General features: G+C 34.2%; 1 protein-coding gene across 2 annotated transcripts in view; it reads left to right on the top strand.

Annotated features, from left to right (window-relative positions):
• Positions 1 to 18,885, top strand: part of LOC149602673 (uncharacterized) — a 66,373-nt gene extending 47,488 nt beyond the window's left edge. For both annotated transcript variants that reach the window (XM_089860858.1, XM_089860857.1), the window contains exons 3-4: positions 12,551 to 12,695; positions 16,935 to 18,885. In XM_089860858.1, coding sequence (XP_089716984.1) covers positions 12,551 to 12,695; positions 16,935 to 17,935 — 1,146 coding nt within the window. In that variant the 3' untranslated portion in view covers positions 17,936 to 18,885. The remainder of the gene's footprint in view (positions 1 to 12,550; positions 12,696 to 16,934) is intronic.
• The last annotated feature ends 7,589 nt before the right edge of the window (positions 18,886 to 26,474 follow it).

Below are 26,474 nucleotides of genomic sequence, written 5' to 3'. Positions count from 1 at the left end.
AAATTCTTTACTTTTTCTTAAGGAAATGAGACCTTATACACTATATCGTTTTTATTTACAATTTGCGTTGTTATTTCAAGACAGGTGAAAGTTTATTATAATAATACTTCTTCGGGGCAATTTTTTAACATAAATTTTAATACAAGAGGGTTTAAAGTAATTGCACCCTTATGTTGAAGGTATTTCTTAATCTTATACACATTCAATTTCCCCCTCAAAAACTATCATCCGTTTAAAAGTAGGTTGAATATAGAAGAAATCAACATCCCGTTATTTTTTTTTTCGCCTTGGGCTATAGCCTATAATTTTTGAGATTTGTGATTCGGTTGACCCCGATGACCTATGGCTTTGCCAAATTCGAGAAAGCGAGCGGGGGTCTTGTTTTTTAAAATTTCGTGGGTCGTCTCTGTCTCATCATCCCACTGTAGAATGAAGCTCTCTTCTGTCGAATCTCGCTTGTCTAAACTTTTAATCAACAAACAATGCCAAAATGGCACCCACAAACCATTTTTCATCGCTCCCAGCTGGTTATTCCAAAAGCTGTCATGATTGGCTTCCGGAAATCACTAAGATATGAGCTAAGACTTAAATCGGAAAGGATTGCCTCTTTCTTAATTGAAAAAAGAGTTGAATAAATAATGGATGGGTTTTTTGTTTTAATAAAATTCAATATATTAAAAGTAAGAATTGAATTTTAAAGAAATTACTATAACTGTTGAGGCAGAATTTAGTTTAAAGTTAAACTTAACTCGGTAACCAATTATCGTCTGCTATTACTTGTGGAAAAACTTTACTTTAGCTCGCGCATTTTAAATACAGTTTTTTCAACAAATATCATTTCTTGGAGGTTAATCATATGATAATTAAATACATTTGAGGTGCGGAAACTATATTAATCAATGTTTTCATGGCTTTCATCATCCATATCAACAGTTTATCGGAAGGATTTCTGTGTTAGTGTTAAGCGGATTATAAAGTTACCCAGCCATTTTAAAAAAAAAGTTATCGTTGGGTCTAATGATTTGGAAAAGGACCAATATTTTTTTATGGTAAAAAAGCATACAAAATTTAGTAATATTTTGGAAAAGGGGATATTTATGCAGTTGATAAGCCTTGACAATAACAAAAACACGAATGGCTAAAAGTGCGCCTCTTTTTATGGTAGAAAGAAACTAAAAATAATAATTTTTTGGAAGAGGTGGCAATAAACAAGCTAATTAGCCATAATTTGGAAAGGTAACAATAATTAGGGGTAAAAACATATTCTATTAAGTAAAATTTTGGAAAAGGGGAAATTTATTCAGTTGATAAAACTTGATAATAACAAAAACAGGCGCACATTTAGCCGCTCATGGATAAGGGAATAAGAGGGAATAAATTACAAAAAACATGGAAAATATTGATGTAAGTTAGTTTCCGCACCTTAAATTTAATTAATTATCATATAATTAACCTCCCAGAAAAGAAATTTATTGAAAAAACTGTATTTAAAATGCGCGAGCTAAAGTAAAGTTTAGCCTTACTTGTAAATGTTGATGAACATAGTGAAATTGCATAGAAAAGGGACCTAAGGTCAACCATTTTATCTTTAACGTTGATTCACAATAAATTGTTTGTTGACTTGATTATTTCAATTATTACATCCGCAATCTAGAAACCCTAGGGTTCACGTAATCATCACGCAGAAAATTCCAAATGCCAAAAGAAATACGCACATGAATGGCCCCTAATTTGACTCCACGTGTCTCTACCTTATGTACGAAACTATCAAATCTTTCAATAACCAAAAATTCCCAATCCGGAATCGAACTAAACACATCCGCAGATTCATCAAATTTAAATGACAAATCAACTGAGAAAACCATTGATCAAATTATACTCCTTAGAAAAACGTTTAACGTTTCAACTTTTTCACGCCTACTTATTCCCCCTAAAAAAACTAAACAGAGCCTGTCAAATAATCAAATTCCATTTCTACGAAAATCAAACTTGATCCAGGAAAGTTATAAAAAGACGAAATAAAAAGAAATTAAATATAACGAGCAAAATTATAGGATACAAGCAAATACACGAAAACCATCATAGGCACGCGCTATGAGTCTATGGTAGTAAATTCTTCTTATAGCGTTAGATTGACATCCTAAAGGTCAAATTAAGGTCAAATCTTCATAAGGATTTTCCCTTTTATTTTAAATACGTTTAAGGGCTACGATGCCTCGCTGACAGAAGGTACAGTAGGATATTCTCGGAAACCATAGGGTGCGTGCGTTTGTGATGTCCGCTTTTTAACTTTTTTGGTATGTTCTCTTGAGGGATGATTGTAATTCTGCAGAAGGAAAAGCCCTCTCTTTTAAATCTTTCCGACCGAGTTTGGTTAGTTTATAGGGCCACCCGTCCTTCTTCATACATCTAGTCATCATCCGCCCTCGCAATATTTTTACGAGCATGAAATAAAATTAGGGATAAAGAAAATGAAAAATAAAATAAAAACAATAATCCGGATGATGGCGGGTACCATCTTTCATGACTGTATTTATACATAAAGGGTTAGTTACACCAGAAGAAGGATGCCATGCACTCTATGTCCTCTTAATACTTTAGTTACGTTACATGATTCTTCCCAGGCGAGTGAGCCCTTTTTGTTTGCTGTTCTGCTCATCAAACTTCAGATGGGTGTCGCAGCGTGTAACTGTTTGGTACTAAATCCTCACAAACCTTGATTGTCTTGACGAGGGACAAAAATCCACAAGCACATGCGCTTTGGTAAATAGTTAAGGACTAATGGTGTGGAGGGAACTATTTATTGCGTATGTGATTCCGTTTAGTAACCTTGGGCATTCCAAATGTTAATATGATGTTGGGAAGAGTCATGTTATAATTACCCCGCTTTGTAGTAGGTACACTTCTCTCGAAGAAAACTTTCGTTTTTAGTTTAGCAACTATATCTTCTACTAGACTTACCCTTTAAGGATCTGTTATGACGTTAAAATTAAACGTTAGTTTTTCAAACAACTTAAAAGGTTCATCTAGAGCTTAAAACATTTTTTTGGCCTCGTAAAAATTTCACTTTGCTGGGCGGTATTCGTGTCACCTTTGCTATCTCGCCCCCTCTTCGCCCAAAAATTTCAACACGACTTGGCAAAGTTTACGCGGGACTTCGTGTATATAATTTAGGAAGCACCTGCCTGACCTTTGACCCTTGGATATATCTCCGGATGCTCTCTTTAAACGTGTAGATCACCCAAGTAATAATTATATATGTTCTCGTTTTCACGAAGGAATTCGGTTCCATAAAATTATACCTTTATGAATGAATTGTAGGAGTTTCTTAATTAATGCAATTTAAAATATAAAACTAAACAATATTCACTGGTCAGGTTTATAACTTGGTGTAGGTAACCTTCCCATGATTCTTTTTTTTTCTTTATCAAAATAATGGTAGCGCGACCGAGCGGCGACCAACCGAGCTATATCGCTAATTGATCACGATATTGTGTAAGCATTAAACTCGTTTCGGATATATCATCTCTTGGAAAGAATTTTTTTATAACCTAGATTTCGTTCCCCCTAAAAACCCCTAGATCTTGGTATCTTCTTGAATACCTATCGTTAACGAACGACAAAATTCTCCGTGAAGAGCACCCTGATCTCTAAGACCCTGGACATCAGATATTACAAAAAAAAAGATATAAATGAAAAAACCAGAATGTTTTCTTTTTAAAATGTCTTTAAAGGCAATTGGAGCGTGAATGTCACTTTCGCTTCGTCACGAATCAGTGACTTTTGCTTCAGAACATCCTCTTTTTTTATTTGAAAGAAGGTGAAGCCATGTTTCTTCTATAAAGGTGAAAGCTAGAAAAAGGTACCCACCAAGTGGGACACAACCTCAAAACAAATGAAAGTTGTTTTTGGTTCTCTTTTAACTTAGTGAATATTTATCCGATAGAGTAGATAAATTATAAAATATCTCTAAAAACTATAGTACTATACTGGGTGTGGAACCCACATTTTAATACTATTATACTAAGTGTGGGACCACATTTTTAGGTGTGGAACCAACATTTTTATACTACTATACTAAGTGTTGAAGACACATTTTAATTCTGCTATATTAGGTGTTGAAACCACATTTTAATTCTACTATATTAGGTGTTGAAACCACATTTTCATACTACTATATTAGGTGTTGAAACCACATTTTCATACTACTATATAAGGTGTTGAAGCCACATTTTTATACTACTATATTAGGTGTGGGACCCACATTTTCATACTATTATATTAGGTGTAGAACCCACATTTTCATACTACTATATTAGGTGTAGAACCCACATTTTCATACTACTATATTAGGTGTAGAACCCACATTTTCATACTACTATATTAGGTGCCGAACCCACATTTTCATACTACTACATTAGGTGCCGAACCCACATTTTCATACTACTATATTAGGTGCCGAACCCACATTTTCATACTACTATATTAGGTGCTGAACCCACATTTTCATACTACTATATTAGGTGCTGAAGCCACATTTTCATACTACTATACTAAGTGTTGAAGCCACATTTTCATACTACTATACTAAGTGTTGAAGCCACATTTTCATACTACTATACTAAGTGTTGAAGCCACATTTTCATACTACTATACTAAGTGTTGAAGCCACATTTTCATACTACTATACTAAGTGTTGAAGCCACATTTTCATACTACCATACTAGGCGCTGAAGCCACATTTTCATACTACTATACTAGGCGATGAAGCCACATTTTCATACTACTATAGGCGCTGAAGCCACATTTTCATACTACTATACTAGGTGTGGAACCCACATTTTCATACTACTAACATACTAACTGAATGTGTTAAAATAATGAAAAATATGTTTAAAAACAGACCCCCATTTGTCTTTGAACCTCTTACGGAATTTGAACGATTGTCGGAAACTGTAAATGGGGGCTTTTAAAAAAGAAGATGAAATTGAAAAGGAAAAGAGGTCAGAGTTCAACCGTATTTATCTCGATCACGTACTATTGGCTACGGTATTAAGCTATACGTGACTTTACCTAAAAAGAAATATTGTTTCGGGGTAAAATAAGAGAAATGTTTAGTTTTTGAATTGTAAATGGTATTTAACTTTTATGATTTACGAGTTTTTTGGGTGAAAATCTTTGGAAAACGAAACATTTTCACTCAATAACAATTAACGCCGCGTAATTTTCCATTTAACTTTTTTTCTTCTTTAAAAAATTGACAGTTGATAAATAAAGTGAATGTGAATGCTAAACGTTATATGTCAAACTCAGTTACAAAAAATCGTAAATTTGCAATTTTATTGCATTCTTAACAATCCCTTTAGAAAAACTAAATTTTTCAGGTTACGATTTTAAACTCGTTTCTTTTTCTATGGGTTCATTTGAAATATTTTACCCTAAGTTTTTTTTTCACGAATTATATCATTCAAATGTTAAATTAGTCTTAAAAATATATAGAACGGGTAATGTTTTGACCCTTTTATACTCTTACACTCTTATGGTTTCCTTTTTTTTAAGGATTTCCTAAGAAAAATTGCTTTTACACAAACGTTACAAATTGACAAATTGGTTTTCTATTGAAGATGAGTTCGCGGTGGTTTTTTTTGTTGAAAAATTATATTATTATTATTGATTGTATTTCTACCCGTTTGTTTTTTGCTTTGATTTCTTATTTTTTTTTCACGGTTTTTAAGGTATTTTCTAAGGATTACATATAGATGATTTTTTAAAGTTACATACAGACAGAGTAATTTTCGTAAATTTGTAAAGGAAATAGCGGTCCCGGGCGGTTAAAATCGTGAGACCCGAATTACCACTTCATACCTTTTTATATATACCACTACACTTGTTTTTTATATATAATCTATACATATATATAATTTTTTTTACTTACCTTGGTTAAATTTTTATAAACGTGAAAGTTTTATAGAGAGTTTTAAAAAATAATATTTGTTTATTTTATTACGTCTGGTTTTACTATAAAATAAACCTGGTTTTAAATCAAATTAAGTTCAAGTAAATAGATTAATATAAACATTACCACGAAGTAACCTTACAAAAGTGTAAATAATCTCTTATAGAAAACGTGCTTTTTTTTCTTCCTAAGATTGAATTGTTGTAATGTATATACATTCATCGAATAATACTCTTATTAGATTAAAAATTCTAAAAATAATAAGCTTATATATAAATATTTTTAAACGTATTTTGAAAATACGTATCTTCGGTATCCCGTTGAGATTTAATACTAAACCGATTGAATGAAGAATTCTTCCCAACTGTTTTGATCTGGTTTAAATGAACTGTCAAAGACCCTTATGTATTTAAGTTTTATCATAGCGCGTATAAGAATAAATATATATGATTTTTAATATATTTGACCTTATCGTATGACCTTTGGGAAGGCATTCTTCAACTCTGATAAGCCATATAGTCAGAAAAACGTTTTATTTCATATTCCATTTGCTTTTTCTCGCGTCATCTCTCTCTCTCTCTCTCGACAGGCGGTAATCCCGTTATCTAAAATCGAATTTTAAATTTCGATTTTATTTTATTCACTTATATACTTGCCAATTTAGGGATATTTTTATGTTCAAAGGAAAGGTGGAATAAGTCTATGCAGGTGTAACCAGAAGAGATACAGTTAGTTTGGACAATGCTAACATTACTACTTTGGCCTTAAGTAGATGCAAAATGGGGTTTCCAAAAATAATTGTAGAACCGAAGTATAGTTGGGAACTACTATGGGCTATTTTAATTGAAAACTTTGAATGACATTTTGCCCTAAGGGACAAGAGACAGTACGATTTGAGTGCTTTACGGGTGACCCTTTAATTAAATTAACTTTATCTTTCAATTTCTTGTTTAATTTTAAAGGGGTCACTCGTAAAGCATTTGTAAATGTTGGGGCCAAAAATGTCATAAAGCATATTCAACTCAAAATCGTAAATACGCTGTAAATGGAATCTGATGTGCATACACTTTTATAAATACATGTTTTTCAATGATTTCACTCTCCCTTTGAAAGAAGAATTTAAACATTAGGTGCTCCAACGGTTTTGATAAAAGACTTTCGATACTGGTTTAACATGTTACATATCCATTTTAGGTAGGAAATAACCACCAAGAAACTGTTTTTGGGAACCGAGAAATTTTTTTTTTATTTCATAAAATGGTTTTAAGCGGCGCACCTATTTAGTGACGGAGATGGGACCTCTTTTCAAATTTAAAAAAATATATGAAAAAAAAATATTTTTGCGAGATTTACCGTTATTCCGTTATAAAAATCATGACCTCTGAAGGTTGAAAACTTATTTTCTTTAAAATATGTTTTATCACTCGTGTTTTGCGCTCATTTTTACGATGTTAGTGTGGGATAAAATGAATTTGTGTCGTGTGAAGGATATGATTAATACATGGTTAACAAATGTATTTTATTTTTAAAGTTACAACTCCTTAATATTTTATGTACAGGGTGTTTCTGTTGAGTCTGCCATAAATTAAGGGGGATGTTCTTTGGGTGCACGATTTTGAGTCGAAAATCTAACTTCTATCTCCATTTTGCCCTAAGGGACACTGTTTTCGTGTTATTATTTGAGTATTTTAGGTATGACCAATTAATTAAATTAGAAATCATTGTCTTAATCAGTTTATTAATTAAATTTAACGGTGTCATCCGTAAAATACTAATCCAATCTTAACTTGAAAACAGTGACCCGGACGGCAAAATGGAGATAGAAGTTACATTTTCAACTCAAAATCGTGCACCCAAAGAACATCCCCCTTAATTTATGGCAGACTCATCTGAAACACCCTGTATAGGCGGATATACAATTAAATCAGAATTAATTTCGATGTCATAAAGGTTAATTTATTTCCAGTAAAAAACAAGTATATTTCATTATTTCGAAATACTAGTTCGCAATTAAGAGATGGATATTAACCAACCACGTTTAATATAAAAATCCTCTGAAAGTTCAAGTCAAATCCTTTATAACAGATTGGATCCTCATCCCCTAAATTTAACCCAAATGTTCCAATTATAAGTTTGATGAAAAATAATAAACTTAATGATTTAATATAATATTTTTGTTTCGTTATAGCGAAACTTAATAATTAAGAAAAGGGAAAGAAAAAAATGTAGTTTAATTTCTATGGCTGATTTTTTTAGATTGAAATTAATAGGTTTATAATTACAGAGCGTCAAACTTTGAAATGACAATTAAATTCTTTAATTACGATACTTTTGATGGATAGATAGATGTATAGATGAACGTCAATATATAATTGTTTTAGAGCCAGATTTCATAAAGCCTAAGGCATCTTTTTTTTTATTAATATATCTCACTAATAGAGGACTTGTTTTTTGGCTTCTGTATACCTCTAATCGTTTGAGATTAAAAATTAAATTCTATAAATAAATATCACCAGGGATAGATTTAATTTTAGAAGTAGGAATGGATTACGGTTAGTATTTACTTCAGTCCGACTCAGAGCCCAGTATCAAGCCCTTCCCTCCAACACGTAACGAAAAGTTTAAATGATCTTATTGGCTCAGTTAAAGTCCGTAATTCCTTTTTACCTCTGTCGCTATGACTCGCCTCTTCTTTCATACCCCTCCGTCCCGTGGAAGGGGGTCCGGGACTTTGACGCGCGCCCAGATTATTCTGTTCTCCGTTCCTACTTCTAGAATTAAATCTATCCCTGATATCACTATAGCATATTTTTAAAAAAAATTACGAGTCAAACTTTTGATAATTTCGGATTAAATTTACTTCTTAATGTATATATATAGAAATATAAATCTATTTTAAAATTATTTTTTTGTTCAATTTCTATAAATATCACTATATCTTATTTTTTTCTACACATTTGATAATTTCGGATTTAATTTACTTCTTGATATAAATCTATTTTAACTTATTTTTTCAACAACGGGTAACTTGTCATTTTAACGAAAAAATTTACGGTTTAATTATATCAACTCATTTCTTTTCGAGCATACGATTGTATATAAGAAAGATTAGTAGTGACTTAGGTCTAGGTTAGGCTTAACATTTTAGGGTTAGCGTGAAGAGGAAAAAAACTGTATGAATCTCGACCATACATATAAGAATTGCCGGCCGCGTATACCTTTATTTATCTTAGAAGTCTATGTGTCGTCGCATTCATAAATTTAGTCTCTTTTTCGAGTCTACGCCTTTTTATTGGTACACGTAACCTTTTCTCTGAGAATCCATAATTCTTCTTCAGTATACTACCAACCAGGTAAAACTAATCTTACGTCTATATTTACAAGAGTTTCAAAGTTAATTGGTCAGGAAAAGCGCGTGGCTTATTACGTACATGATATATATTTTTTTGAGGCCGACTTGCAAGGGTGTTGTTTTATTACTTTTTTAAAAGAAAAAAAAAAGAATTCCAACATGAACTTGTTCGCTTTAGGATATTTATGACCTGGTATATACTTATTTTATGACTGTGCCGTGTTAACGTTTAAGGGTTTGGCTCTAACTGGCTCATCGCCAGCCATTTTTATGACCCCTTAACGTTGTAAAAACAATTCCCCCCGTCCGTCCCCGGGGTCAGGTGGTAGGACTAGAAACCTGAATTTAAATGTATCTGCAATTTTTAATAACCATGCATTTCAGGAATATTGTGAATTTAAATTTTAAAAAATCTTAATTGGTAACTAACTGGTTCATTGTATCTTACCAAGAAGTGGTATCTAGTTTATTAGGGAGTAGGTATAAATTGGCCTGCAAATTTCCAGCTTTATCTCCAGTCCAAACGTATAGTAGGTCCGGAGTTAATCCCTGCCTCTAAATTACAAATAGCCTCTCATTGGCTCTTGAAAACTCACGTCAGCGCGACGCGAATGACGAAAATTACGTATGTTCCGACTGAGGAGAGGCGAAATAACCCGGCCTCCTTTTAAAAAGTCCCCCCTTGTATTTTGAAAGGTGGACTGGGACTATGGCGCGCGAATACTTAGGCAACTTATACCTTCTCCCTAGTAAACTAGATATCACTTCTTGATCTTACTCTAAGGCTTTTGGGTTGATATTAAGGTGTAGTTCTTTGAGTATTTTGAATCGAAAATTTTCTATGATATTTTGCCGTCCGGGTCACTGCTTTCAAGTTATAATTTACCTATAACCTATTAAATTTAATTAGCATTATCTTAATTTAATTAAGAGACACGCATAAAACACTCCAGTCATAACTTGAAAACAGTGGCCCGGACGGCAAGTTGTCACAAAATATTTTCCGTCAAAGACTTTGCAAAAACATCCTGTATAAATTAAGACATCGATATTAACGTAATACAAATAAATTCCACGTAACAATTTAAGCTTTATATCGAATATAACTCAATAGGTACATAAAAATGACGGCGTTGAAATTTATATATCCGAAATATTTCTTCTTATTCCAAACAACAAAACACGAATAAAGAAAATACATATAAGCACTCGGAAACTTTCCCGCGGAGACTGGATAACTGATGCTCAAAGTCAGAGAGTCTGCACTCGAAAAGAATAATAAGTAGAATAAAAAGCATTGTTCCTTCTTTTGGTAGAGCGATAAAACTACCTTTTATTTTCTCAAACAACAAAGCTTTTCTTAAAATCCTCCCGCTTTTTCGACGTCTGCACGTTGTATATAACGTATTAAATCGTAAGTTCGTAACTTATCCAGAAAGGCTACTATAACTTTGAGGATATAACAATCATACGGGGTGTCATAAGAAGTGCCAATACTACCGTGATGTCTTTATTCCGATCTCGCTAAAAACCTCTTCAGATTGCTCCATCTTCGGAGAAACGAGAATGGAATAGAGCAGCCATAAAAACGATAAAAAGATCCACGTTTTCAAGGGATGGTAAAAAGGCTTAGGTCTTTCATATTAGCATAGATTTTTTTCTTCATACGAGCAAGAGGAAGTAGAAGAGAGTGTACCTGCCTTCAGTTCAACCTGGGTTGAGGCACGTCATGTTTTTACCCCCTTCCTTAAACTTCAAGTAGCCAATCAGGAGGCTAGAGGCTAGATATTGAGTAGCGCTGCTCATGGGATCTCTATTTTCTATTTCTCTCTCTCCCTCTAAAAGCTGTGAGGAGTTTATCCTGGGAGGGGGGTCGCGACGCTTGAGGGGTAGAAATCTAACCCCTCAAATAAGGCGCATCACATGGATTCAGAAGTATTATGCTCTCTCCTATTTTCTCTTGATAAGAGTTATGTTGCTACCCAACAATAACGCCGAAATTTAGTTTCTTTCTACTGCTCCTTCTATAATTCTCTCTGTTTTATTCTACGTCATGGTTTCACCGCACCTTTACGCGAAAAAAGCCATTAGATTGGCCATGTTTAATAATTTATACATCTCAGGAAGAAACACCGTTCCACCATAGCAGTTCAGAAACCCAAACTTGACCAACAGAGGCGGCATTTGGTTTATAGGCGTCTATTGAATGGTTGATGTACGTTAGTATACCTTTCTAATAAAATGGCTAGCTACCGTTCCCGATAACAATACCTTTAAATTCCCGCTTGATGCCATAATATTCAACGAACCACCTTCCGTCGTAAATTCTAATGAAGGCTTTTTAGTAAGAGAGAAAAGAATGATTTCAATCGCGAGTGCCGTCCTGCGGCAATTCATTTGTTCGCGCCATTTAACACGCTTCTTTTTTCCTTAAAGTGGTTTTTCCTTTCAACCAGTAGCTATAAATTAAAATATGTATGCCTACCTGAATTTTAGCGGAACCCATTTATCCCGAATGTTTTATTAAATGCAACTGTGATCCAGTGAAAATGTTCAATTTACGTGATCCTGTATACCCGATTTCAGTAACAGTACATACACTTCACCAAAACGTAACATTACCAGATTAGTTTAGTACAGTTCAAGATTTAGTGCTATCTTTTGTGCGGTTCGAGGAGAGCCTGCGTTTATTCAATATTCAAACTTATTCTTCGTTACGCGGGTATAATACGCGTGGAATCTAGCGTGCTCCCGGTTTTTAGCTTCTTGGCTAAACTTCTTTGCAGGCGCTAAAAAGAATTATATAACTCCATCCTGGAGCAGTTCCTTTCAAACTTGACATCAAAAATAACGTAAAATGTAACGTCTCTAACTCTTTGAACACGTTGCAAAGTAACGCCGAATCCGAAGTGAAGAATAAGCATTCAAATTTGATCACGTGTTTAAATAACAGCGTTCCCCATAAATTCCTTGATTTATGATGATTCATGAAACATTCCGCTTTGATTAAATTACGTATTTTTCATACTCGGGTTAATGGAACTTTATATAACACGTGCTAAAGTAGATTAAAACTTGAAATTATCTGTTAATCTTAATACAAATACGCAACGAACGGAGTGGTTTTACTCTTCGTCAATGTTTGATAACATCCATTTTAATCTACGCTTATCTTATAAACTATATCAGATTATTGAACTTTTTCGATTTTCATTAACAGGATTTAATTTTTTTCTTTGCAGTCTTTCTTTGGCCGGACATACAATAATTTAACGGCATTAGGCGATTGCAAGAACAGTGGACAATGCGTCATCAATAAAAAGAATAGAACCTCTTGCAAAAGTTGCAGGCTTAAAAAATGCCTCATGGTTGGAATGTCCAAAAGCGGTGAGTTCAATTACCTTATGTACTAATTTACCATAAATCATAAGCGAAGGGTTGACGCTCTGGATCTCTGTGTACACCTGAGTTCAAAAGAGTTCAGCTTTGACAGTGCACTGAGTTCCAAGCCTTAGGAACTCACAGTTCAGCTTTGACAGAAGGCATATTGTACACCAGAGTTCTCAAGTGTCTACCCCCTCGATCTACCATCCATAAATCATAAGCCTATCATACTCAACATAAGTAAATGGGTCGAAAGGATATGTTAAGAATCTCGTGATGATGTCTTTCTCGTATAGAGGATTTCAAGTTTGATTTTATTTATATTATTAAACAAGTTTTTGCTTACATTTATGTTAAAAACACCCGCTATCGCAAAAATCAGGAGTTTTATATTTATCCGAAATACTAAACAGATAGGAAATTGAAGAAACATACAAATTTAATTAAAAATTACAACAAAATCCTCTTTTGTCTGGCGGAAAAAACATATCTTATCAGATTATAAAGAATCTCTCGCCTAGTGTTTTTACTTTCTTCTCGCGATTGCTTGTATGCTATTCAGCTTAAAAAAGCCTAAACAACAGCGAATAAAGAATGAATACCTTAAAGTCAGGTCAGATTTGAGAAGAACTCGAACTCTTTCATCATGGACAAAAACGAGCGCGTTCATCCCATTGTGAAAAATAGAAAAGGGATTGAAAAGCGTATCTCAGAGAAACGCGCTTCGATATAATGTAATTACAACTTTGGCGCCAATCAACACGTGACTTAAACCGAAATGGGGTCGTCAGTATCTATATACTAAACTTGATTTAATTATTACCAGCCAGTTGACGGCTTTAACAATAAAGGATTTACTCAAAAGGTTTGATTTAATTACGATTTGGCTGACCAAAAGCCGTAGACGTCCGAGTTTGTTAATAACGTAAAGATATACATATAGATGGGAGGTTTTTAACTTATCACTCATTCGGTTGGCTGTACGCGTTTTTTGGAGTATGTATGATTTTACCAAGAAGTGATATCTAGTTTATTAGGGAGATGGTATAAATTGGCCTGCACATTCCCAGCTTTATCTCCAGTCCAAACGTAGGTCCGGAGTTAATCCCCGCCTCGAAATTACAACCAGCATCTCATTGGTTCTTGAAAACTCACGTCAGCGCAACGACGCGAATGACGAAAATTACAGTCATATTTTCCGACTGAGGAGAGGCAGCGAAATAGCCCGGCCTCCTTTTACGTCCCCCCTTGTATTTTGACAGGGGGACTGGGACTATGGCGCGCGAATACTTAGGGTTAGGCATCTTATACCTGCTCCCTAATAAACTAGATATCACTTCTTGATGATTTTACTAAAAGGGATTAAAGAAGATGCTTTTCAAAGGGAAATGATTTTATAGGCGTCGGCTCTTTAAAAACGCTTGACTCAATTAACCTCAAAGTTGACCCTAAGCACGCCTTGAAATGCTCCGTGACTAACGAGGACTATTCGCCGATTTTAGTATCGAGCTATCCCCGAGCATTTCGCCCTTATATTCAGCAGTCAGGATAACCCTAGACTAAATACAATTTTTAATCCCTTTAGTTTAGTAATATCTTTTAATTCAAGTAGAATTCACTTCGCTATAAATTTACCTTGATATGCTTTCACGAGTTTAACTCGACCATACACGATGTAGCTTGAAGGCAGAAAAAGTTTTCAACACACGCGTCTTTTGAATTAGCTTTTTTGGCGATAATAATATCAGTTGAATCATTAATTAAGGGTTTTACTACAGACAAAATTGGGACTTCAAATAGAGCGACGTACTCGCGCACATACACTTCCTATAAAAAAGTAAAACCGTGTACCGCATCTTTATTGAATCTTATATATCAATTGAGATGTTTCAGAGCTAGCCCGGTTGCTTGGTTTAATCCTGATTAATTTCTTCCATATGTGTGTATGTGTGTGCTGGGATTCAATGTATCGGATGTGAATAACGCTGGAGAATTCACCTTAAAAGAACGGCTATGATTGGTTGGCTACTTCTGCTCCAGTACTGTTTTCTCCATTTTAATTTCATATTATAAATCTACCCACATTCTTATGGTTTAAGTTAAAATAATTATAATTTTACAAAATACGTAGGTTTTTTTATTTTTTACTTTTTTTTAATATATAAGATATGGATAATTTTATATAAAGGTCAATATGAGAATGACCTTAGGCTTTCCCCTGCCCCATATATAGTTATAAAGGGATTATGTAGGCGAATATATACACCCATATCTATTAATAAACTTTTTAAATTCCCATGTTTTTTGGTTAAAGAATTTTACCGCGTGAAATTCGCCAAAGATCATTTGTTTTAAATTCAACTTTGTTGATTCATCGAACCAGTGAACCGATACAACTAGAACCAAAATTCCGCCCACATTTCCTAAGTATAAATCACGAGCTAGTTGTCAAAGTTCAAAAAACACAACAAGGAAAATAACCCCAATGTGTTATATAAAGTTCTCGGAAAGAATCCCATATATTTATCGAAGGTGCGAAATAAGTTTATTAGATTATACAAACTCTACTGCATGCGCGTGAAGAAATAAAAAAAAAATAATGTTTTAACACACGAAATTGACCCGAAAGGATCAAGAAACGAGTTCAAAGTTCAGAAGTTTTTATAGTATTTCGCGCCTAAACGCCAAAGGTGGTGCATGGTGTACTGGTGTTATACTATAGTTTAGCGCATACCGAAGTTTTTAAAGTTTGTAAATGAAATAAAAGAAGGCTATTAACCCATTTACACTTTGCTTCTAAGATTAAGTTAAAGAAACTAAAATTTATTTCGAATTGTATAACTTGCAAGGCATTTTTTAGTCATAGGCTCTGATAATTCAGTGGGCTATGGTGCAGATTCAAATATTGGGATATTTCAACAGAAGGGTTCGTACAAACCTGGAAAACTCAGGGAAGTAAAGAGTTGACATAAAAGTCAGGGAATACTCAGGAAAATTTCGAATTTTTAGTAAAATTCAGGAAAATCAGTGAAATTTGTGAGGTTTTTGTTAGTTTGTTTTGAAGGGGTTGCTTCAGCTACATAAAAACCACTCCCGTTGTTATTACTCCATATATGAGAAAAACCTGGGAAACTCCGGGAAATATATGAAAAAAACCTTTTAAACTCAGAGAAATACATGGAAAAAACCTGGAAAACTCAGGAAAGTCCGGTTCCCAAAAGTTTTGTGAACCCCGAGTTGGTACACTTATCTGAAAATTTGTCTGTATCGTATAGCCTCACGAAATTCACAGAACTCGCAGAAATTTTTGCGTCCTTGCACGATATCGTTCTATTTCTCTTAATTTCGCTCCTCTCTGAATTATTATTATTTCTTTTCTTTTTGATTAAAATGAATTTGAAGATCTCGAGGTGAAAGAAAGAAACGCCACGGTTTAGTGTATCGAGCCCCCACAGTGACCTTTATTGTATTCCATATTTTCTGTATTTATAAGTTTATAATATACCGGTAATGTTTCTATCATGGTTATACCGGTAGAAAGCGAAGAAATATAATGTACCGCTTTATAATGAAAGGGTACCTTGGCGTTAAAGGCGCGATTTAATGATATATTTGGGACCCTCCCACTTTCTACATTTTTTTTTATTTCATTTTTAATTACGGCGAATTTTTACCACCTCTTTGCGGTTGTAATTAGGGGAAAAGAAAATGAGTGAAATTAGACCACTAATTTTAGAGAGAGAGAGAGAGAGAGAGAGAGAGAGAGAGAGAGAGAGAGAGAGAGAGAGAGAGAGAGAGAGAGAGAGAGAGAGAGAGAGAGAGAAGATACTTGCCTTCTTTTAAACAAAACCACCACACCGCCGTCGTCGCGAGGTACTGAATAAAATTAACATATATTTTCGGTTAACCGTACGCTATAAAGACATATGCGAATTCATTAGGGACAAATTTCTCATATAACAATAGGTTGTTTTATTTTATTTTGTCGCGTCGCCGTCTTAAATCTTAATTAAATAAGAATTTACCTCCCCTGCGACGGGCTAATTAAAATTTATAATAGTATTAATTAGATTAAAGAAAATAATCCCGTTTTTCCGCCAGACTTTTGAGGGATTTTTCGGTTAATACTTGTACCGTTATTGACCAAGGATAGGGTTAATATGGAATACCAGAAGTAAATAAAGATAAATAAGAAAGTACTTATTTTTAAATCAATTTTGTATTTTTTTTCTTACTGGACAGGTTCTCGTTACGGCCGCCGTTCAAATTGGTTCAAAATTCACTGCCTCATCCAAGACCAAGCCGAAATGACCAACAAGCTCGGTGAACATAACCCCAGTGCGGGTTTACTTTCGGGTCTTCGTGGAAACCTTAATGGTTCATCGCGTCATCTCGAGGACAGTAAACGGCATTACTACGACGGCGGTAAAGATAGCAGCAGTAGCGCGGCCTCGCCAACCGGAAGCGCGTCATCCCCCAGTGATATAGGGGCACCCACCCTAGTTGGACCTACCGGTAAACCCTATAGCCTATTTGACGTTCCGTCCAAGTTAAGCGGGCACCACCATCACCGTAATGGCGGTAGCGGTTCGCCTTACGAGTCTTCCGCGAGTCCACCGTACGACCGTAAAGACACGATCGTGTTCCATCCCTTACCCCTCTCCCCAGTGTCCCCGTTACACCACCACAATAAGTTCTTTTTCCACCATCATTCGCCGACAAACGGCGCTTCCAAGAGTCTCAACGGCGTATCGAAACTCTTACAAAGTCACGCCTTCCACCCCTTAACGACCAACGGCACCGGCGCCAGCCTCCCGATTCACCACGAATTCAACCATCACCACCATCCATACAGCCACCACTTATCTCAGGCCTATTCGGCCAGGTACTTGTCCGTGGTTAGTCCTCTGATGAAGGCCGCGCCCGAAGTTGTCCCCGCTCCAGTCGGTTTGACGAGTATCGATACGCGTTTTCCTAAACCTCCGGAACAAGAAAGCCCCATGGACTTGACTGTCGGGAAGAAAAGCGATTCCCCGTCATCGAGGGGAAATCATAGTGACGCGGATAGTGACGTAGATGATGACGAATATTACATTCGTAATGGTAAACGCGGAGGCGTGGGAGGACTCGATGGTGACGACGGAGACGACGAAGATGACGACTCCGAGGGACCAATGGAAGGCGAAACACCGGTGGACACGCCACTAGATTTAACGAGCCTTAAGGCCACCACGAGGGACTAAACCTTTAAAATCCATCCACTAAGTCTCTCTGTGAAAATATATATATTTTTCTCTATACATTATTACAAAACGGGCATTCCATTTTTTGTTACTTGCGGTAAATATCTACAACCCTGTCTCATCGGTATTACCAGTTCGAACGTTTTAACATTGTTAAAGTCATTAGTTAAAATTATTATTAACTATAAATTAATAACGATGTTAAAATGAATCAAAACGATACCTGTGATACAGCAACGAAAGTACTTTGAAATTTATACGCATCAAAAACAGACAGACAAAAGACAATGTTATCATTAATTAATCAACGCGAGTTGTGATTGTTATTGTTGATAAAGGCGTTTATAACGTTCCTATAGACGTTAGACGAGAATCGGTATGAAATACAAATGTTACATTCCAGATTTAAAAAGATTTTTTAAAAACCCTTTTAAAACATATATATTTTTTGATATAAAAACACTATATACTCGCGCTTTTATACGGTTAAGCGCGAAACAACATTGTTTTATTTTTTTTTAATAAACAATAAACATACAAGAAAATAAGTGCCACTTAACGTGCGGAATAAATACTTAATTTATCTTTAAAAAGTGTTTTAATTCCAATTATGCTTAAACCCACCTAATAATAACTAATGAGGAGTTGATCGAATTTACACGCCCTTTGCCTGTGGTGCCTTACTTAAATTGTTAATTAACCCACACTTATTAACTTTTCGCTGTGATGGCAAACCCAGAACGTTTGGTAATCTTGTTTAACTACCTTCAAATTTACGGCCAGTCTTACTAAACGATACTAAATTACATTCCACGTAAACAACATTAATTATCTCGTGTTTAAAAATCGGTCGCGACGTACAAACTATTATTTTTTTTGTTTTATATTAACTCTATATTTAACTAACGATAACGCTCTCATAACCTACAGCAATAATATTTTCGATGATTTTTACACACAAAAAATTTAAAAAATTAAATATACATATCGTATTTTTTAATATAACTAATTTACTCTATAACAGCTAGCATAAGTTCATAAGATATGTTCACCATAAGTTTGTCACTTGTTACAAACTGGAGCTTGTCATGAAGTGATTGAAGTAGGTCGTAGATTCGAGGTAAAGCAACGCCTTGTGAGGCGCTGTCAAAGGCTTAGTAAGTTCAGACTAAACAGGAAGATGGAAGTAATGAAAAATTAACCGAGTGTAGTCTTCAATTCTCGCTTGTCGTTCTCGAACTAGCTCGAGCTGTAATTCTCTAGCATTACGAACGAAGTGTTGGAAGTGTCATGCTTATGAATCGCATCTTATAAACTTATGCAGCTAATGAATGTTGTTCTAATTTTTCAATACAAAACATCTTCCTACGTTACAATATAGAGTTTAACTTGTTTGTTGAAAAAGAAACGTAACCAACATTTTGCTCAAATTTTCCAGAAATCTCAAAGAAAAAACATACATCCCCACTTTTAGAACCTTTTGTTTTTCTCTCAAAACTTTATTTGTTTTTTTTTTTGAGTATCATGATATGAAACTTTTCCCGAATTTAAGTTGTTAAAATATCAATTTTCTTTTCGTACAGTACCTGCTGTTAAAATACCGTCCATTTTTTATACGTCTTATGACGTCAGTTAATCTCAATTAAAGTTAAAATTGTTAGTTACAGAGGGCCATGTCCTAATTGTTTCTGATTTTCAATTGAAAATCAAAAATTTGATATCGTAGCTTGTGTCACGGGTAAAAACACACAAAAATCTCTTTAATTATTTCGGATTCTTTTTCATATTTTTCCATTGGAATCTCTTTTTGAATTTGTAGTTTTATTGGGATTACAAGGGCATTATTATTTTTATTTTTATCATTATTTTAATTAGTTTATTACCTTTATTCGCGCGCGTGGAAAAACTAGCTTTAGCACGTGATTGGATTCTGTGCAAACAAACACCTTTTTTGCAAAAGAAATTAAAAAGCATTTTTTGCAAGTTTTATTTAATCGGTTTAGGTGGTTTAGTCTGAAGCTATAAAATATTTTTGTACAAAAATAAATAGCCACTCTTAAACTTAATCTCGTTAATATATTTAGGTCAAAATATTTAATAGAATTAAAAAATTTTATTTCAAACTATCGCTTTTTTTTGATAAAAGAATCTCTCGTATAACATTATTTTATAATTTATATAATATCTATACTTTTTTTCGTTGTTGCGTTTGTCTATTTTCACCTATTTTTCTTTACCCGCGTTCAGTTCAGTTCAGTGCAACTAAACTGGTAAACTATTCTTAATCTGAACGTAATTATAATTCGGTATGATATTTTTTCCGTGTACTATACAACAAAAATGACTTGTATCTTTGAATTAAAAGGTACTTCATTTTTAGCGGATAAAAAAATCGTCGCTTTATAGGCCTACCATTAATAATAACAATAATAAGAAAGTGCACAGACTAGTCTTTTAAATGTAAAAATGTTTTGACGCTTCGTAATTAGTTTTTTTTGTTAATTAAATCGCATTCAAAATAATAATTAATATCTTCCATTTATTATAAATACCGGTAACGGAAGAAACGTGTTTGTTCAATAAGTAATTGGACAGAAAAATCGGTATAGTCAAAAATCACTGGATGAACTTGTGAGGGAATAGTTCGTATTGAAGGGATAGTAGCTAGCGTTTAATTAAGATTAAATTAACTTAATTAAGGTTTTGGTAGTTGTAATAAACCCAATAAGTTGCCTTTATTATTAGAAATTTTAATATTATCATTTGAAATAAAATTTAAAAGAAAATAGACAATTTTATTGGGTGACCACGTTAGACCATTGAACGATATGCTAGCGTTTAATTAAGATTAAATTAATCTTATTAAGGTTTCGGTAGTTGTAATAAACCCAATAAGTTGCCTTTATTATTAGAAATTTGAATATTATAATTTGAAAAAAAAAATTAAAAGAAAACAAAACAATTTGATTGGGTGACCACGTTTCGTTTGACCATTGAACGATATGAATTTACGTGTTACTATCCCTTTAAACGAATTGAAGATTTTAAGGATGATTGTTTGCATATCAATTGAGAAAATTTTGGGTTCCCTGGATCACCTTGACTTTAATTTTCACCCCCCAAAAAAATTATTCAAACTTAACTCCCAGCAGCGGTTTGTATATTCTTTTGTGTAATTGGTTGAGAAGTTAAATCTTTTGTGTATTTGATTAAAAGAAAAGGGCTCGCGCATCTTCGCCCCTTTTTCTATATTAAAAGATATGACAAAATAGCCTTAACTGCCATTGGAGTTAATTTGTGGGTCAAGGGATATGTCTAAACCGATGACAGGATGTTAAATGCTCGGACTTTGCGGGAGTTTAATTTTAAAAACCCTATAATTATTTGAAATTTTATTATTTAGAAAATATAAAATACAAATACAAACCATCCAGGAGTGCCATGGAAATGTTTATTAAGTAATTTAATAACTCCCTTAAAATTTTTTAAAGTGACCCCAATCTGGGGGGTAACCACGTGTTTAGGAGTTTTTAAATTAAATTTAAAAAAATAGTAATAAGAAATTAAAAACTATTTTGAATCGTAACCGTACCGGTGATTTTTATTAAAAAAACAATTTTTTTTATTACAAAAATTTACAATAAGGGAATGCTTATTTGAAAGAGGTCAATTGATATATATGTCTTTATTTAAATAATTAATTAAATAAAGCATTTTGTATTAATTGAATTTAATTGTACAAGTGTGTGTAGTACAATATATAATTTAAGAAGAAAAAATGTACTTGAATATGAACTTGAAATAAGTTCCATCCCCTCCCCATTTATTTGTTGTTATTATTTGTATGTACCATTTTGTATCATATTACACCCAACATTCCAAGAACGCGATACCCCATTTGACCCCTTAATATGATGAAACTATCCCTTTTTTCTTCCAATGTACATTTGTTTTTGTGATTTAATTTTATTTTGTGTGTTCACAGGAAAAAAGCATTTGAAATGAGAAACAATAAAAAATATTTTAGTATTTGTTGAAATAAATGTTAATTCTTTTACAATTTTTTTATGTGTAAATTTTCTTTGCTCCTAGATGTCGATGAAGTTTTTGAAAAATGCAAGAAGGTTAATTATTTTTGAACTACGAAAGGATGAAGATAACGTAATCAGGTGGGTTTTTGGTTTTTACCTCTCCGAGTGACGTATGTCACGGAGAGGTTCTAATTTCGACGTGTCTGTCTGTCTGTCTGTCTGTCTGTGTGTCTGTGTGTGTGTCAGTCTGTTGTTATTGACTTAAACCCCAGGGGACCGCGTTCGCAGTTTTCAAATCGGAGCAAACGTTTTCCCAAATTCCGGACCGCATTTACAGTTCCCGGAAATTTGGAAAATTGTATTCCACTTACAATGGCTATTATCCATTGCCTGTCTAACACCACTATCCTCAGGCCATTTGTCCATCTTACTAACTTCTATAATCCACCTTCATCTGCTCTTTGTCGATCCCACAAGGACACCAGTCTCTACACACTGGCTTCTATTCACCACCATCTTCTGGTATTTGTCCATTCCACATGGACACCAGTCTGTACACCTGGCTTCTAACACCACCATCCTCTGGTCTTTGTTTTTGTCCATCCCACATTGACACCAGTCTGTACACCTGGCTTCTAACACCACCATCCTCTGGTCTTTGTTTTTGTCCATCCCACATGGACACCAGTCTGTAGACCTGGCTTCTACTCCATCATCATTGTTAAGGTTAAGACATACGCGGCGATCGGCCAGGGTTACGAGAAACGTCTGGCCTTCCAATGGCGGGGCTTCCACCAAAGGTTCACGCAATTGCGCTGTTCTTATCCATAGCTGCGATTCGACACCCTTATATACTACCTATTTGAGTAAGGCGACGCAACCGGCGTATGCTTCATTTCAAACGCCAATATTAGTCAAGTCTCTCAAGAATGTTTAATTATTCTTTTTCAAAACGATGTAACGCTCAATAAGGCGAACAACTATCGAAGAAAATATTTAATATTAATTATATTTATTTTAATATTTAAGATAATCATGTCTCTAAACTCAAAATGAATACGGAAAGGGTAAAACAGCAGTCTATGTGTTTGTCTATATGTGTCCGTCCGTTGTTACACTAGTGCGCTGCGTTAGAAGTTCGTTTTTGTTTTGATGTGTTAAGAAATCCTTCAGAACCTTAATATTCCCGTTTTCCATAATATAAAATGAATATGTGGAAATATTTTTCGTAATTATGATGCATTTAGTACTTTTGTAGCTTTAAAGCTCTATTTCATTTTGATATTCCAAAGATTTGTTTTAATATTATTATTTAAAATGGATGTTTATATATTACTTAAGGTATACTACATCTGTTTATAGCATAATCCTTCCTAAAGTGAATACAAGCGCAACGTTACAATGTTGGTCAAATGAACTGATACTTGTCAATAGGCCTAGTGAACCAAAAAGTAAACGCTTGGGTTAGGTTTTCGTTTCTGTAATGCAGAGACATTAACGGTTCAGAGTGAGCCGAAAGTTAAATACACTTTTAAATAATTAGGCTTAGATTTTAAAATCATGGTGGAAATCTGGACCGCGTTCAGCAGAGCCCAGCGCTGCCAGCAGTGTCCTACATAACGGGATTTTGTTTTTAAATTTTGACGTCACGGTGCTTAGCGCTGAGCTAGCGCCGTCTTCAAAGAAAATAGGCGGCTTTTAGGATAACGTGACGTAAAAGGCGTAGCTTGGCGGAAAAACCATGGAGGAATTAATACAAATAGCTCTATGGGACTATAGCTATTTAATTGGCGTGAAACCAGTTGATCACGCGAGAATTTTAAGAGATATGTTAGTTTCTAATTTTAATTATAAAAGTTGTTATCTATCTCTATAAATATGTTATCATACAATTTTTGTTAAGCCTTGGTACCTTGCACGCTTTATTGCGCTAGCGTCATTTATAAAACGCCCATGACCTGAGAAACGCTATGACCACAGACCTCACCGGTAAACATTTCCAAAATCCGCTGTTTTTTTTGGTGAGCTCTGCTGAACGCAGCCCAGACCAGTGAAAGGTCTGATCGTAATCGGATAATAGCTTCGTGTTTTCATGCTTTTTATGGTACGCATTTACTTTCAGTGTGTGTAGCCACAAATAAGCTTTGGTGTTATGTAACGTTAACAGTCATGTTGACAAACTAAGAAAATAGTTGAGATGAAACGAGAGGATAGTGTTTACATGGCAACCCTGTTGTGAATATGGCTTTGAACATAGAGGGCATACAGTTTAGGAGTAGAAAATTGGGTCTTTACAAACACGTAAAGGCAATATCTCTCCAAAGTTTTATCTCTTCATTTCCCGTTTTTCCCCCATCGGATGATTTTAATGTCTACAAGTATATCATTATTGGATGTAAAATGTCGTCTGATTTACAGTATATTTGCTATGCTTTGTATACTGCTTTAATATTTCATAAATTTTAACTTAAGAAACATTTCCATATCTGGGTAAATAAGTTTGTAAGTAGTCGTCTTGACTCGGAGAGGTAATATTTTGGTTTCCCAACTTGTTTTCTTCTTAAATTACCGCAAATATAAAACCGATTAAATTGGCATTCAAAATTACACTAAATGTTTAATTTCAATTTAATATTTTTAATTAACGTGTTTAGTATATAGATAATAAGTCAATTTATTCATAACATAAAATCGTGGTCGTGCCTGCCTGGTTTTCTGATTGAAAATGTAAAATTAATTAGCTACAAAAATATTTTAGTATTTTTTTTATTATTATTATTAATTTGAATATTACTATAGACTTTTCGGTCTTCCGTGTCAACTGCCATTTTGCGGGTCTTTTGAAAACTAGTCCCCTTTGACGTAAACGGTAAACGGAGCTTTCATCCCCATCGTTACAATTATTTTAAGAAAAGTCTAACCTACTAACGCAAATACAATTCGGGTTTGGTGGTTTTTTTTTCATATATATATATATATTTGATGCAATGCGGTATCAATTTGGAAACCTTTCACATTACGTTCGCTACAGAAAACATTCTGGTACGTAACAAGAAAGGGTTCAAAGTTCAGACAGGTCTCCGAGAAAATAAAAACGCGGAACATCGCCACGTGAAGAAGAAGTTTCAAGAAGAAAATTTCACAAATCATAAACGGTTTGAACTCATTTTTTTTTACTTTGCCGCGCCGAAGCCTTTCATTCATTGATTCTACTTGGAATAATTGCGTTGTTAAGAAAATTGAGCGACAGCGGGCGGGAAGACCCAAGTTCTTGTTCAAATTTTAAACATTTTGAACTTTACTTTGACCCCTAAGCTCAAAAGGTGGCCCCTGGCTCTAAAATTTCTATTGAGCGACGTTACGCTAAATCTTATTTCGGAACATCTGACGTTATCGTTAGCAAAGTCCGTCAGTATTTAACTTTCAAGAATTAAATGAATTTCTTAAAGACGGAAGTAAAATACGACAGATTGAAATGATTCAATTTCCACTTTGTTCTGGATTTTTTCCCACAGTACGTTCACTATAACCGGAAGTATATAATACTTCTCTTCGAGAGAAGTGAACATACCACAAAGCGCACGGGGTAATTGTAACATGATTCTTCCCAACATCGTTTTACATTTTGAGTTCTCAAGGTTACTAAACCGAATCACATACGCGATAAATAGTTCCCTAATCATTACTCTATTAGCAATGCTTAACTATTTGCCAAGGCGCATGCATGCGCCTGTGCGTTTTTGTCCCACGTCAAGACAATCAAGGTTTGTTGGTTAATTGATTGCTGAGGATTTAGTAAATACCAAACTGTTATAGAATTCACCCCAGCACGGTGCGATGCCCATCTGAATTCAGTTTGATGAGTAGGAGAGCAAATAAAAAGGTGCATGAGCCTGGGAAGAATCATGTTACATTACTAAAGTATTAAGAGGACATAGAGGGCCATCCTTTTCTATTATCCCCTTCTGCTATAACTAAGAATCCAAATCGACCCATAATTAGTAAAAATATTAGATAATTAATTCTAGAAACCCTTTTATGGGAGAAATAAACGCAAGTACGTAAATTTTAAATATAACTTTTCAAATATTACTTAAGGTAACTACTTGTTGATGTCAGAACGTCAAGGGGTCAAACTCTGAGGCCACGCTGAGAAAAATTTAAACAAAAACTTTATCCCCTCCTTCTCCCTAAATGTAAAAGCAGAATCCTTCACTCAAAATATAATTTTTCCTTTGGGTCAGAATAGCACAAAAAAAGAAGAATCCAATCTTGGGTTGCAAAAAAAAAAAAAAAAAGAAAAAAAAATTAAAAACTAGTCTCTGTTGTTTGCCAAAAAAGGTTAAAGGCAATTTCAATCTAAAATTATAATCGTTAGCTTTATTTTTTATTATTTATTTTATTTTTTTTTACTTAACAAAATGAAAATTGGTTTAATTCGATGTTAAATTGTATGTTTAAACATAGATTAGTTGTATTTGTTCGTATTGCTTTTCTATTATTAAGTA

The sequence above is a fragment of the Phalangium opilio genome, unplaced genomic scaffold (genome assembly GCF_054372755.1).
Source record: "Phalangium opilio isolate 3A_F unplaced genomic scaffold, DU_Popi_V2 ptg000354l_1, whole genome shotgun sequence".
Lineage (NCBI taxonomy): Eukaryota > Metazoa > Arthropoda > Arachnida > Opiliones > Phalangiidae > Phalangium > Phalangium opilio.
This window is presented reverse-complemented; position numbering and strand designations above follow the sequence as displayed.